General features: G+C 44.6%; 1 protein-coding gene across 1 annotated transcript in view; it reads left to right on the plus strand.

Annotated features, from left to right (window-relative positions):
* Positions 1 to 5,470: 5,470 nt before the first annotated feature.
* SCML4 (Scm polycomb group protein like 4) overlaps positions 5,471 to 14,321 on the plus strand; it is a 44,420-nt gene continuing 35,569 nt past the window's right edge. Inside the window, exons 1-2 of the mRNA XM_071742486.1 lie at positions 5,471 to 5,676; positions 13,573 to 13,702. Of these exons, the coding sequence (XP_071598587.1) occupies positions 5,476 to 5,676; positions 13,573 to 13,702 (331 nt within the window). The 5' untranslated portion in view covers positions 5,471 to 5,475. The remainder of the gene's footprint in view (positions 5,677 to 13,572; positions 13,703 to 14,321) is intronic.

A 14,321-nucleotide genomic window follows, 5' to 3' on the forward strand; every position in this document is an offset into this window, starting at 1 on the left:
AAAGCCACTGGGCCCACAACAAACCACATCTATGTCTGGTCAGCTGAATGTAGTCATTCACACCTTCAGCTGGATCGGCTGGATCTTCACTGACAACATGGGAGGTCAAACACCCATCACAACACAGAGACACCTCTGTATAAGGGTCTAAATGCAGTCATTCAGGTGTCCTCTGTTACAGAATTACTCTCTATAGCTAAGAATCACTGCCTAAAATAATCTCCTAGTGCCACCTGAGATGCTCAAGACATTTTACCAGATGAGACACAGGGTGTAAGAGAGACCTCATCTGAAATATCTGGAGACACTAATACTGAGGTGATGGACAAACTGAGGCTTGAAATTAGGTGGGGTGAAGCCCATTCTTGGTTCCCACAGCTGGCACAGATAGTTGAGCTGCTTCTTTAATGATTGGTTTGGGAAAACAGGTCTTTCTACTCAGATCCTGTTGGCTGGACTGTCTCAGGGGTTTTGCACAGAAATTATCTTCCTGGGATCAAAATGGGCAGGAGAGTTCCTCTGAGAATCAGCTTCAATCTCCAAGGCAATAGGCAAGAAGAGAAGAACTCTGCAAAGTGCTACAGAAGAACTTCATGTCACGGCTAAAAATTATCCTGACCTTTCTTTGAGCAATAGTGAAGTGGGTGCTCTGCATGCAATGTCATTAGTCAATCACATCCAGACACACAGAGAATAGTGGTTCATTCTTTTATTAGCAAAAATTCCCACTGTCTGCTTCACTAAACACTTGTCATGTAATATGTGGTGATGCTTTGATATTCATGATAAAGAGACATGTAATGCCTCATGACCCTGAATATTACACCAGAGAAGCACGCAGGTATAAAGCTTTTTTTCCAGACCAGGCAATGCTTCTCATTTTGCTCACCTACTCAGCAGGCCATCATCTCCAAGCAGTCACAGTCAAAAGGCAGCCCTACTGTGCACAAAGAAGGAGGGGAAAATTGTCTTGTCACTGGCTGAAAAGTACCCCCTCCTTCCCATTTACTAACATGATATTCCCCAGCACTGTGTGCTTCCCTGAACAGCAGCTGAAGGAAAGACAGATAAGATTACAAGAAGTTTGTATTTTTTCCATATCTTGGGTGTACAGAACTGGGAGACATGGAGCTCTGCAGGAGTCAAGAGTTGAAGGCAGGGTTGAAAGTGCTGGCAGGGACTCCTGGATTGAAGTCCTTCAGCTGGGACCAGTGGCTGCACTGGGATTAAAGGGCATTCTCCTTCAGCTGCTGTGGAACAGGAGCATTTTCTGCTCAACTACACATCTGCGCCTGGCTTTGGCTTGAGGTATGAATAGCTTGTTCCTTCCCTATGCATCATCCCTGTGCCAATCCAGGCATAGGTTTGCACGAGACCTGGTGTAAATCAAGTTTAAATGATCATCCTCCGGAATTACCGATATAAAATTTAATGTGATATTTTTACCTCCAGCCCTTGCGGTTACTGGAGCGCAGGTTAAAAACTGCATTTATTGCAGGCATTTATTTTTATTAAGAATGGATCTTTGCAGTACATCAAAAATCCTCAGCTTGGAAGGAAATGCACTGTAGCTCCCTGTGCTCTCAGCTGTAGTTGCCAGCACAGGAATCTGTGTCAGTAATCGTACAGTGTATACACCAACACACGACACAGGGCAAGCACAGTACAAAGCACAGGTTGTTAGAAAAATCCTTTAAGGTCACTAGTGTTGGTCTAGGGTGTGTTTTTTTCCCCACCCCAGCCTTCCAGAGGGGCAGACTGCTATGCACAGGGTGCTCCTTGGGATCTTCTGAAGTCACAACACCGCTGCCCAGAGGGGACAAGATTTCACCCTTCCTGCAGCACTCATCTAAGCATCAAGGCAGGGAGAGGTATTTCTCTGCTGCGTCTTCTCTGGCATCTGGTGGGGCAATGTGGAAGGAGGCAGGGTTGGAAATTGAATTTCCAGATGGCAGTGTTGGGGAGACAAGTAAGGAAAGGTTACCCTGTGACTAGCCCTGCATTAAGTGATGAGAAGCCAAAAATGTAAAGCAGTTTCCTGCTGTTATTTTAAAACTAAGAATAGGAAAGCAATAGAGCCAGGTCAAACTGAAGCTGTGCTATTCTTGGTTGTCCAAAGCTAGTGCCTTAGGAAAGGTACAAGGACAGGGCAAACACATACTGATTGCCCTCCCAAAACACTCCCCCAGGCTATTTGTACTGAACTGAGGCGGTGCCTTTGTTAGTAGCCTGTAATTTGCTTCCTTGAATTTGCCTTTAAATTACATCAAGCTCTCTTAACATGTCTTGAAGGCACCAAGCTTTCCAGCAGGTCAAGCCAAGGCTGTGGCAGCAATTGGAGCTGCCCCAGGAATGTCCTTCTGAAGTAACACCCTAACTTTGTCAGGGGGCAGTCAGTCAAACCTTCTGTCCCTCTGCCTCTCTGCCCAGCCCACAGTTTGTCTGCATGATTTTCCAGCTTGCTCAAGAGCTTTCTCTTGTCTGTAAGAGGAGGTTGTGCTGTCACCCCCCCCTCCATCCCAAAGAGGCAATTTTTCCTTGTCAGCTGTCTTCCCCGCCGCTGCAGAGCACAGTAAACACCACCAAAGGTGTTCTCCATTTCCCTTAACATAGAAGAAAGGAGAATCAAGTCATGGTTGGATTTGTAATTAAGTGTAATAACAACAGCTTGTATACTGCAGAACACTTCTTGTCTTTGCCATATCAACCCACGTACATTGCACTGAGATAATTTTGTGCACTGTTGGGCTGGGTCTTGTGTCAGCACCTGTGGCAAGGGGTTTTAGGATGTTTTGCCAAAACACAGCGTTGCAAGTCTCAAAAGCAGAGACAGGACAAAAAACGCTGTGATTGATAATATTGAATGTGGTTGCTAATATTGAATATTGAATGAGTTTCCAGGCCACCAAGTGGCCACCAGACCTCACCAGCTGCAGAAGAAAGCAGCATTTCAGTCAAAAAAGTGTGCTAGGCCACCAGCTCTTGCACGGTGGGGGCTATTAAGTCCTGAGGTGCCACCACCTTCCTTTACCATCAAAGGAGAATGCAACAAAGGCAATATGGTGCTCCACAAAGGTCCATATCTCCTGTCTCAAAGTCTCATGTCCCTCACTGCAGGAGCCACCTCTCTTCCCCAGGTGGGGAGCAAAGCTTGGCTGGGCTTGTCTTCCCTAGCCTCTGCCAAGCTCTTCTGTGAATACTTGTATTGTCAGGCTTTGTTTAAAGCAGAGTAAAACACAAAGCCTGAAGCACTAGGCTTTCACAGTGAGTTTTAGTGCCTAATCCAGTGTAATCTTTGCGTTTCACTCCCTGCCACCTGTAACATGACATCCCAGGGACGTTTTAGTTTGGGAAGTGGAAGAGACACCAAGAGTGCCCCTCAGAAAGCACTACAGGGAGGAAAATGCACACTGCTGAAGACAGAATGAAAGCAGTGATGCTCAGGATAGTCAGAGCCTTTCCATTTGACTCCTGCTGTGGCAAGACTGATGCTTTTAACCCTGTAACTATTACTCTGCTGTCACATGAGGCTTTTACTTGCTTGAAATCAGAACCCCATGGCAGGCTTTCGGGTGGTTCCTGAGCTGGCTGAGCATGTCTGGAGAGTGCAACCACAGTGGCTGGAAGCAATATGGTAAAGTAGGCACTGCAAGTTTGCTCTGATCTGATGTCTGACACTCTGTTTGCTCTGATCTGATGTCTATGTGAGAGTTTTAGGCAGCTGATGTTTAAGACTGAAAATCTTGCAGCCAATCTGTAACTCCTGCCCTATGTAATAGATCTGTCTGAAACAAGCTGACATCCTTTGTGTTATTAAAAAAAGCAAGCCCTAGTTTTTAATATAATGCAAATAAAGGCACTTACTGGAAGGTAGGGCTGGGAGCTCTCTGGTTTTCATACCCTACTCCATGAACTACTGACTGTGTAAGACCAGAAAAGTGAGTCACTTGTTTGTCAGTCTTACTTGCAAAGTTCTAATTAGGCAAAATATAATTGCCTTTGAGGGAGAGAAGCTCCCAGATGCAGATACTTCTCATCAGTGGCCCCTTGGTTGTACCCTTTCCACTATTGGGTTAGCAACCCTGATTTCTTTCCTGGCAATGTCAGCTCTGATCAGTCCAATCACACTGGATTCTGAAATGATGAGATTTGAAGCTTAGTGAGAAATTTGTAGATTTTATGGTTTGTAGATTTGGTAAAAATTTGTAGTTGTTTGTAGTAATAAACAAACCCTTACTTGCTTTGTGCTTTTGATCTAAGGAGATGCTCTTGGACCACATCTTTAAGGCTTTTCTCTGTAGCTGAGAGGGCTATGAGGCTGCTCTGTTAAAACAGAGAGAAGGGAGTCGTCTGTTATCACTGGCTTGGGGGAGCATGAAATGGAAAATGTCATGTCAGCCATTGCAAGGTTTATCATAAAAGCCTGATAATTGCCCAGACCCTTATGCCTACCAATGTATTCAGGCAGTACTAGGACTGGTATTCTGCACACACGCAGGGAAGTAGATGCCTGAACAAACCAACATTGAAAATGTATTTCTGCAGGTGATTTGTTGTTGTTGGTTTTGGGTTTTTTTTAATTGACCTTTACTAGTATGTGACCCTTGCCAGAAGGTGTACAGAATGCTGTATAACCCCTTGGTACTCTGTGCATGGTTGTATATTTGTTTTCTTTATTAAAACCTGGACAGAGGAAAATGGACCAGATTCCATCCCATTACCCCTGCTCAACTACATAAGCTCCATGGAGTTGTGGTGAAATAACAGCTTTTGATGGAGTACATCCAAAAGCCCACTACTAACATGCATGGTAACAAGTGCTATAAAATTGCAGAGAGTAAATGGCAATTCTCTAACGTGGCTACCTTGTGTCAGCAGCTTTGTGGTCCTGTTCTCTCTTCCTGCTCAGAAGTGATGTGAATAAAGTAGAGGGAAGTCCATTTTGCTATTGGTAACACTTCTGTGGTGAGAGAGGATGTGCAGAACCACAGATTCTGGGGAAAATCAGGTTGACAGGGACCTCAGGAGGTCATCTACTCATCTACTCCAAACCCCTTCAGAAAGCAGAGACTGACTGATGGGTGCAAGCTTCAGTTTATCTGCAGGATGTAAGGTTAAGGTGGCCATTGTGAGATTCACCTATTAGGACATCTGCAATAAAGACCTCGCCACCTGAGCCAGCTCCCTGTGCTGTATTTGAGGTCAGAAGAGAGAAAAGGGCATGACAAAGGCTTTTTCCTTGCTTTGGAGTAGCTGAGTCAGCTGCAGTCAGATGAATATCACCCAGAAACTCATACCCATGGAGTATTTCTTGCTGTTTTATGATCAGTGGTAACAGGGAAAACGGCAGCACAAGAAAAATGCCTTTGTATGAAAAACCTAGAACGAAAGAGAAATAAAAAGCTCTTTTTTTTTTTTTTTTTTTTCTTCTTCTGTCTTTCTCTTCCTTCTGGTTGATCAACAGCCCGGGTGCAGATGAGCCACTTGCCGTGCCTACCCCCTAGCCCAGCCCCCGGGGAGATGCAGCCCCCCAGGATGGTGGGGAGGAAGCGAGGGCGGCCCCCGCTCCAGCCAGCGCCCATCAAAGTGGCTGCTCACAACCTCTACTCAGCACCAGCTGGTGCTTTGCCAGTCGTGAAGATCCCAAAGAAGAGAGGGAGAAAACCTGGGTACAAGGTAGATACACGATTTTCACACTCCTTCTAGACCTCCTGCTTATTTTAATACATTTTTTTTCCTAGTATTTCAGGCGAAATACAGGAAATGTAAAGTTGTGCAAGTGTGGGGCAGAGCAATCAAAAAAAAAAAAGTAAAAGAAATTGGTTTCTCTTCTAACTGAGATGGTGAAAAATAGAGGGAAATTAGTTTTTTTTAGTGTACAGTTACTTTAATTCACATTGTTTGAAAATAACCTGTCTCCCACAGTGTTGTGTGAGATGGCTGCACACTTTATGCAGCAAGTTTCTTATTTGTCACTTTTTTCTTCTCTCTCACTAGCAGTGATTTAGAAATGAAACAAAAATAAAAGAGAAGGAAAAGAACACGGGAGTGGGAGTAAAAGGAGAAAATAATTTTTTAAAAAAAGGATGTTTAAGAATTAATTAGATTTGACTGTCTGATGAAATGGTGGTTTTGATTATTTGTCTGCTTGCTTTAGGGGAAAATCATGCCTATCTCTCAATGTGACAAGGCAAGGGGGCAAAGCTAAAGAAAGTAAGAAACCCTGAGCAGCATCCTTAGCCCTTCATGTGCAGTCAGTGGGCTGGGGCACTCCTGTCTGGCACTTGAACAGCTAGGTTCAGAGCTAGGTGCAGAGGAACTTGAACAGCTAGGTGCAGAGGAACTAGGACTGGAAATGATGGTCTTGTTGTGTACTCAGCAGACGATGCCCTGGTAGGCTCAGCACTTTCAGGAGCAGGGCCCCTGTTATTCCTAAGGCTAGGTGAAAATGTGACTGTGGTACTGAGGGGAAGTGATTCTGGGGTGTGAAAATGAGCTCCTCTGCAGTGAGGGGTCTGTCAGTAGATTGCTCCATTATTCTCTCCATCTCTGCCCACAGCCAGCCAGGGGCTTTGCACATGTTTGCTGCTCATGTTACTTGTTTTTTAATGGGAACGGATGCAGACATGCACAAAGTGAAAAATAGTATGTGCTTCTATAGCCCACATTTCACAAAACACTGAAGTGTATGTCCCAGTCTTAGCTTGGACACGCAGCTCTGTTTTGGGCCATTGCTATAAATGCTGTGGTAACCCCGAGAGGGACTGCCTGAGCCTGCTGCCTGGTTGGCTTTGCTTGGCCTCTGCTGTTGTATCATTCATGTTACCAAAGTTCAGGTTTTTCAGAAGAAACGGGAAACTGCAGCTGGAACTTTCCTTGCCATGAAAGGTCTGTTTTCAGCACACACTGAAACACACTCCAAAATATGGCCCCATAGCAGAGAGGACTGTAAAGTAGGGAGATCATGGAGAGACATGGGAGGAGGCAGAAGATGAAGAGAAAGCACTAAGGGCTGAGGTACTGATGGAGCAGATGCTATAGCAGGGGAAGCAAAGGAGTAGGGAATTCTTAAAATGGGATTCAGAGAGGTGATGAGGAGGGCTTGCCTGGAAAAGAGAGAGGAGAGAGGAGGGAGATTGGAGGATGGGAGGCAGAAGAAGGTCTGGTATAAGGTCTAAAGGAGAGAAGGGCAACAATAAGGGTAGCCTGCTCTAGATAATGCCCAAACATAAGGAGCTGAGACATTTGGTCTCTATTTGAGCTCAGCCAGCAGCACTGTACATGGGGCCTTGCTGCCTCCCAGGAATGGGGAGAGACCCAGGCAGCACCCAGAGTCAAGACCTTCTCCAGGGAAGGCTGGGGTAGGCTCTGTGCATGCATCACTTATGTTACTCAGTTTTCTTTTTTGCCATCAGATTAGTCGTTTGCTAAATATCACAATGACCTTGTATGCAGAGTTTTGGCAGGCCCTATCCTTTCTGCCCTTAGTCTCACTGAACTGTTTCTGACTCCTGCATTTACATCTGATTTGTAATTTCATAAGAATAATGAAGCTGTGGAGTATATTCTGTTCCATCCTAAATACACCCATCCACCTGTGAAAAAGCCTTTCACCAACCACCACATATTTATAGGTGGGAGAAGTATAACACTTAAAAATAAAGACTTACACTTAAAATAAAGACTTAAGCTTCCCAAAAAGCTGCAGTAACATTGTGCTTCAGACCTACGTGGTGGCTGAGCACTTGGTCATTGTTTCCCTCTTTTTTCCTGAAGGGAAGCTCTTCCCCCTGCTGGGTACTGCATATACCTCCTCTCTGTCCCCAGGGACTTAGCAGGGAGGTGACAGCACCCTTTCTTTGGCAGTGAATGTGGGATGGTGTTACTTTTTGGTGAGTGGCAGCGAGTAAAAAGGCATCGTCATGGCTTAGCAGTTTGGGCAGACCAAAAATCAAGGGACAGAATTATTCTCTATTAGCACCATCCCCCCACCAAAAAAAAAAAAAAAAAAAAAAAAAAAAAAAAAAAGACTAGAGACTTTAGGTTGGAAATTAAAAAAAAAAAAAAAGTAAAGATTTACTAGCACAGGGGAAAGGCAATAACATAAGGGATAAAGCACAAAACGCAAATATATACTCTCGTATATATATATATATATCCAACCCGATCTCAATGGCAGGAGGGATAGGTGCTTGAGGGCCCCTTGTGGCAGGGCAGGCTCAGGAGGGGGGGTCCATGGGTCTTCCCAGCCCCCAACAAATGAGGAATCTGCAGAGCACATGGGGTGCCAGGGATACAGGATCGCAGGGGAACAGCAGCCAAGCAAGGTGTAGGTGAGAGAGAGGAGGGGCTGCCTGGTCACGCACCAGTCTGCGTGACCTTGATAGAGTATGGGTAGGAAATGGGAGGGAATAGACCCCTCTCAGAGTCTGAAAGGCCTCCTGCTTTAGTTCCTCGTACTCAAACTATGACAGGTATCCTTTTATAACTCACAGCTTAAGTTTCTGGAGCTGACACCCGTGAGCTGCAGCATCCGTGGCACCTGCCCAGGCGCTGTTTATTTGTGCTATAGGATTCACACACCGAAGCCATGCTTTCTGTGAGGCATCTTTGTGTGCTCAGCTGAAGTGAACTCCTCTCCTTCACAAACACTTCCCCAGGGCGAGTCGAAGATCGCTTTTTTTTTTTTTTTTTTTTTTTCATGGGGAACTCTAGGCTGATTTAATTAGCTCGCTAATTGTATGACTTTCAGATACCATGAGACTTAAATGCATTTTAAAAAATTACTCCCTGCCCAGATGGCAGACGACCAAATTCTTTATAGCAACCAGATAGCTGAATTATTACAGAACAGATGGAAAAATACTTCTGAATTTTTAGCAAACTAGGAATTTACAGCCTAGATTTAAATTTATTTTGACTGAGATGCGAATAACAGACATTTTTAATCACATGATCTTTATAACCAGATGACCCATTGCCTGTTTTCATTGATATTAGAGCAAATATCTGCGTCTTCGTAGAACATTTCAAATCCTTTTCCTTCAGTATCCTGTTTATTTTTGACAGCTTTGGTTATAAAATTTCATCATCTGTTTTTCCAAAAACTGTTTGTACCTGGTGCGGAACTGTTTGCCATAAACTGCTACGTTTTCCTGAAATATAACATTCTTTCTGACTGTATAAATCTCATTAGGAAAAAGCCTATCGTGGCAGCTGAGATGTGGTTAGTAGGTGGATGTTTTTTTATTTCTCTGGATATGAGTGAGGGGCAGCCCCAAAGAGCCCCCGGAAAAGCCTGTATGAGGGGAGTTAGCATCTTAGGGGGGACCGATGGTTTTAGAGGACAGCTCAGTGACGTGTGTGGGGGACAGTGCTGTGACAAAGACCCCCAACATCCTTCCCAGGGGGCAACAAAGCAAAGGCCCCCAGCCTTGAGCTGCCCAAGGAGAGATTGTGCCCCCCTGCCACCACAGCAGCTCCCTCTTGGGGACATGTCCCCAGCCCAGGGTGAGCAGTCAGCCAGGACCTTGCAAGCTCCTGCCACATAAGGTGGGTAGCAAGAGTTGCCCTGTGCAGGACAATTAGCAGGGAGAGTGACAATTTCTATTACAGGGTGCAGGCTCCCCTGCTGCCTTAGAAGTCACTGCTAATGATGACAAATAAGCAGTCAGGGTTTGAACACTCTGGGGCCAAAATTGAAGAGACAACAATAAAGTGCCCTGCTTAGTTGTTGGTCCTGTGATACAGCCTTGGATTTCAAGGCTGTCTATGCTCCTCTTAAGGTTACCTGCCTCACCACAAAACATTTAGGGGGTGTAGGAGGCTGTGTGCAGGCTCCCCTCCATCATTTGCTGTCTGGAAGAAAGGTATTGCATGACACCAGAAGAAAAGGTGAGAAGGACCTTGGACTATGTTTAGCCTTTGCCAGCACAGCACTGGCCTCGCTCTGCCTCAGCAACTGAACTGAAACCTGACTTGCCTCATGCTGAGCCTCCTCACCCACAGCCAAATGCACAGGGAACATGAGGTTCAGAAAAGACCCCAAAACATGTACTCAGAAGCTCTCTGCTTCCCTGCCACAGATTTAATGTACCTTTTGCCCAGCATTGGAAGCCCACATGGCAGGACCAGGCTGGCCCAGCTACTCATGTTGGTGCACATCTGTGTGCACATCTGTGGGGGCTGGAGCTGTTTTTTTTTTTTCTAGAAGCAAAAGCTCTTGTGACCAGGAGCTACCTCTGCCCTGTTGGCTGGAAGGACATGGGCATGTGGGGATGGGGTGAACCTCAGCCTTTTTTAGCAAATGTTCTGTCAGGACAAGGGGATAAGGGACAACCAGTACACTGGAATTAGGAGCCATAAAGACCTATGATCTTCACTGCTTTTTAAATTTTTTTTTTCTTTTCATGTTCATGAGTATGTTCTCTCCATTGCCAAGCTCTCAATCAGTCAACTGGGTGGTTGGCTTGGCTATTTCCAGAGAAGAATCAGTTCAGTAAAAGGCACCTTTATATGTAGCATTTTCAGCTTTACACTCAGTGATACTCAGGGACTACTCAGTTTTTCAGTGACCAGGAGGTATTTAAGTTGTGTTTGCTATTATACTATCTCCTGTAATCAGGCATTGTTTTATCTTGATCTAATGAAGGTGCATTCTCTGCTACCCCTAATAAAATGGCATTTATCTGTAGCAGAGGATGTAGAACACATACTTTTGCAATTAAGTTTGCAGTAAACTGTTCACTAAACCAGCAAACCTCTAAGAAAGAGCTTACAAGATAGATAGTGTGTACAAGTCTCACTCTCTGTTTATTTGCCCAACTTTAAGGATGACAGAACAGATGGAAAAAGAGGCCTACTGGGCACTGCCCCACCTCTACTGGGCTGATGGTGCTGGTGGGCAGTGCCCACTCAGACTGTGCACAAGGCTCCAGGGCTGGAGAGGAGGGGACCTCTGTGCTTGTGTTTGAGCCACAGGGCTGTGAGCCAGTTATGTTGTTAAGGAGCCAACATGCAAGTGAAACAGAAGTTACTAGGTGTGCTGTCTCCAACACATTACCCACACAGATGTGTGCGTATGCACACATATATTTATGTGTACATATATAAAAATATATACAAGTGTATATGTACATCTTTATATAAATGTATATGCCTTTATATGTGTGTATATACTGTGTGCAAGCACACACATATATATATATATGCATTTAAGATATATGTGTATGATCCAAAGCAAGCCCACGAGCCTACCAGGGGCTACACAGATTTTTGTAGTGCCATCCTCCTTCACCATAGAAAAGTGAGCCATTGATTTGTTGATACGAAAAACAACAAATCATGCTGCTTCTCACCTTCTCACCTTGAATAAACCCCAACTGGATGGGGGCCTTGATTTTTGAAACAGCATTTCCTCCTATTTATTTTTCTGGCTTGGAAAACAAACTGACAGCACTGTGTTGGTGGTGTTTTCTGACCCCAGTCTGAAGGCAAGACAACCCTACAAAAACAGGGCAACACAGGCAGGTGAGGACTGCTGATAGGCAGGGGCCAGCTCAGGGTCCTACAGCTGCCAGGTAGCAAGAGATCAAATCCATACTTTGTCATAGATCCGCTTATTCAACATTTTCTCCCTTGTTCAAGAGAGGAGGCAGTGGTACCATGTAGATGTGGTGCCTGGCACTTCTGAGAAAGGTATGATCCAGCCTCTGCCCCAGGCACTGAACTGCAGAGGGTGGTCCTTGGATTAGGAGCCACCTTTTATTGCCTTCTAGGTATATTGTGGCCTCTTTCCACAGTGGCTGCTCTAAGGGAAACTACTGGTTGCGTAAAGAAGCAAGTTTGGGAAGGGCTTGCTGGAGGCCTGGCAGGCAAAAATTGTACCCATCTCAGCAAAGATGGCCTTATTTTTGTTTTGGTTTGGTTTGGTTTGGTTTTTTTAGATTTGATGGGTACCATTCTAGCATAGGTGCTACTGAAAACAAGAGAGACCCTGAATTCTCTCTTAGTCAAGCCCTTGCTGGGATAAGCCAGTAACTGGGGGATGATCCAAACTCCTAGAGACTTAATGATTAAAATCTCCCTTGGATGGTACAAAGTCCAGCAGCTTTTCCTCTCTCTTCTCCAGATTTCTGTTTTACACTTTCACTGACTCGGAGACTGTTATTTTAGACAGCTGTAATATAACAATGGACACAGTGAAACTTTTCCATAGAATCATAGAATGGTTAGGGTTGGAAGAGACCATAAATTTCACCTAGTTCCAACCCTGCTGCAAGGTCAGGGACCCCTCCCATCAGACGAGTTTACTCAAAGCCCCATCCAACCTGGCCTTGAACACCTCCCTGGGCAACATGTTCCAGTGTCTCTTCACCTTCATAATGAAGAATGACCCCCTAATGTCTAATCTAAATCTGCACTCTTCCAGTTTTAAGTCATAGCACCTTATCCTCTCACTACATGTCCTTTTAAAAAGTTCCTACCCAGCTTTCTTGTAGGCCCCGTTCAGGTACTGGAAGGCAGCATTTATGCAAAATGACTTCTACTCTCTCTTCTCTAGCTGTAGGTAGTTGTCTGTCTTCATTTCTACCTAAAATAAAATATGCTTTGTACGTTATTTCCAGCTTTGGCTTAAGCTCTGAGAGAAACAATACTCTAAAAATCTAAAAAGGCTAAAAATTACTTTTCTTCTTATCCTTGTCACTTAAAGTATTTTTACCTTTGATTACTGAAAGACAGTAACAAAATCACCTGCCAGAAGAACAGCTCAGGGTAGTATGTGTAAGTATATAAACCAGCCAGACACGTACTTGGGTGCCTGCTTCCTTTTGTGGCAAAAGGAAAAGCAAGAGTGGTAATATTGGGTAAAAAAAATGAAAATTTAAATTTTTTAAGACTTTCAAAATTTTGAAGACCTGATCATCACTTGACCACTGAAATGTTTTCAGCTACTAGCAGTGTAAAGACATAGTGATACTGCACCATAAATTTCCATTTTGTCCTACTTCTCTAAGCTGGGTTGCATATCACAAAGACTGCCGGGTGCGACAGTGCAGCAGTTTGTATTTACTACCTGGTAATAACACACTACAGACCTTGGTCTTAGCTTATATATATGGATGACAGCTCAAAGTAGCCTCTTGATGCCACTGGATTTATACAAGATTTATACCCCTGTAACAAAGAGCAGAATTTGACCCTAAATTACGACGTAGTTAAGCATCCCATGATTCTGAATTGCAGAGAATTGTTTACACCCACGTGAAATGGGTCATAAAATGCAATTGCGCTGATTTGTTAGAGTGCTAGACCCAATTTGCTCAGGTGTAAATAACTAGCCAGTGGGTGGCATAATATTTGCATCCTGTAACTTTAGGCATTGCTGTCTGCTGCAAATCAGTCAGGTTTGAGGTTCCAGTCTCCTCCCGGGAGCAGAACGGATGCTCCTGGCCTGGGGAAAGTGATGCAATAGCAGATTGCTAATGAGTGGGAGTTCATGGGGAGTGACATACACGGAATAAAATCGGGGTATCTTGTGTATTTCATTACTCAACCAGTTATATTTTGCAGCTGAAGTCTCGTGTCCTGATGACTCCCTTAGCCATCTCTCCGCCAAGAAGCACACCAGAGCCAGATATTAGTTCCATCCCCCAGGATGCAGCTACGATACCCAACTCGGCCACGCCGCAGGCTCTCACAGGTACCCAGCCCTAAGTGCTCCTTGGCCAAGGGGTGAGCAGGAACCGTGGGCTGACAGGAAGATGCTTTGCTTTCCAGAGGGGGTAGAGCTGGTAAAATCAGGTTGTTTGCAGATGAGACTGGTGACCAGTCATGCAGGACAGGGAAGTCCCACAAAGCTGTTATTTTGACTGCCGTGTGTCAAGTTTAGTGGAGATGTCTATCCATTCCTCTTGAAATGCAGACAATAACATCCCATGAATGCTACTATTTTATACCCAGAACTCACCCCACCAGAGGCATTGCAATGACCAGACTAAACCCCAGTGTGAACATGAAGCATCTGTTACAGCTGTGGGGAGAGGGATGGAGGAGCCACAATCTGATTGTAGGCAGGGTTACCAGCACATAAACCCTAATATCTTACCACAGCAGTAGACCTGGTCATTTCTAGCTGTAGTCGGGGAAAAAACCAGCCTTATTCTTTTATGGCTTATATTACCAGAAGTAACATAGGTCAATGCCTTTAAACTGATGTAAATGAGAAGAGAATCAACAAGACAGCTGATTTATCCTGAGTTTTCAGCAAAGAAAAGGATTAGATAACATTAGAATCTAAACACAACACATAAATCCCATTA

This window comes from Heliangelus exortis, chromosome 3, assembly GCF_036169615.1.
Source record: "Heliangelus exortis chromosome 3, bHelExo1.hap1, whole genome shotgun sequence".
Lineage (NCBI taxonomy): Eukaryota > Metazoa > Chordata > Aves > Apodiformes > Trochilidae > Heliangelus > Heliangelus exortis.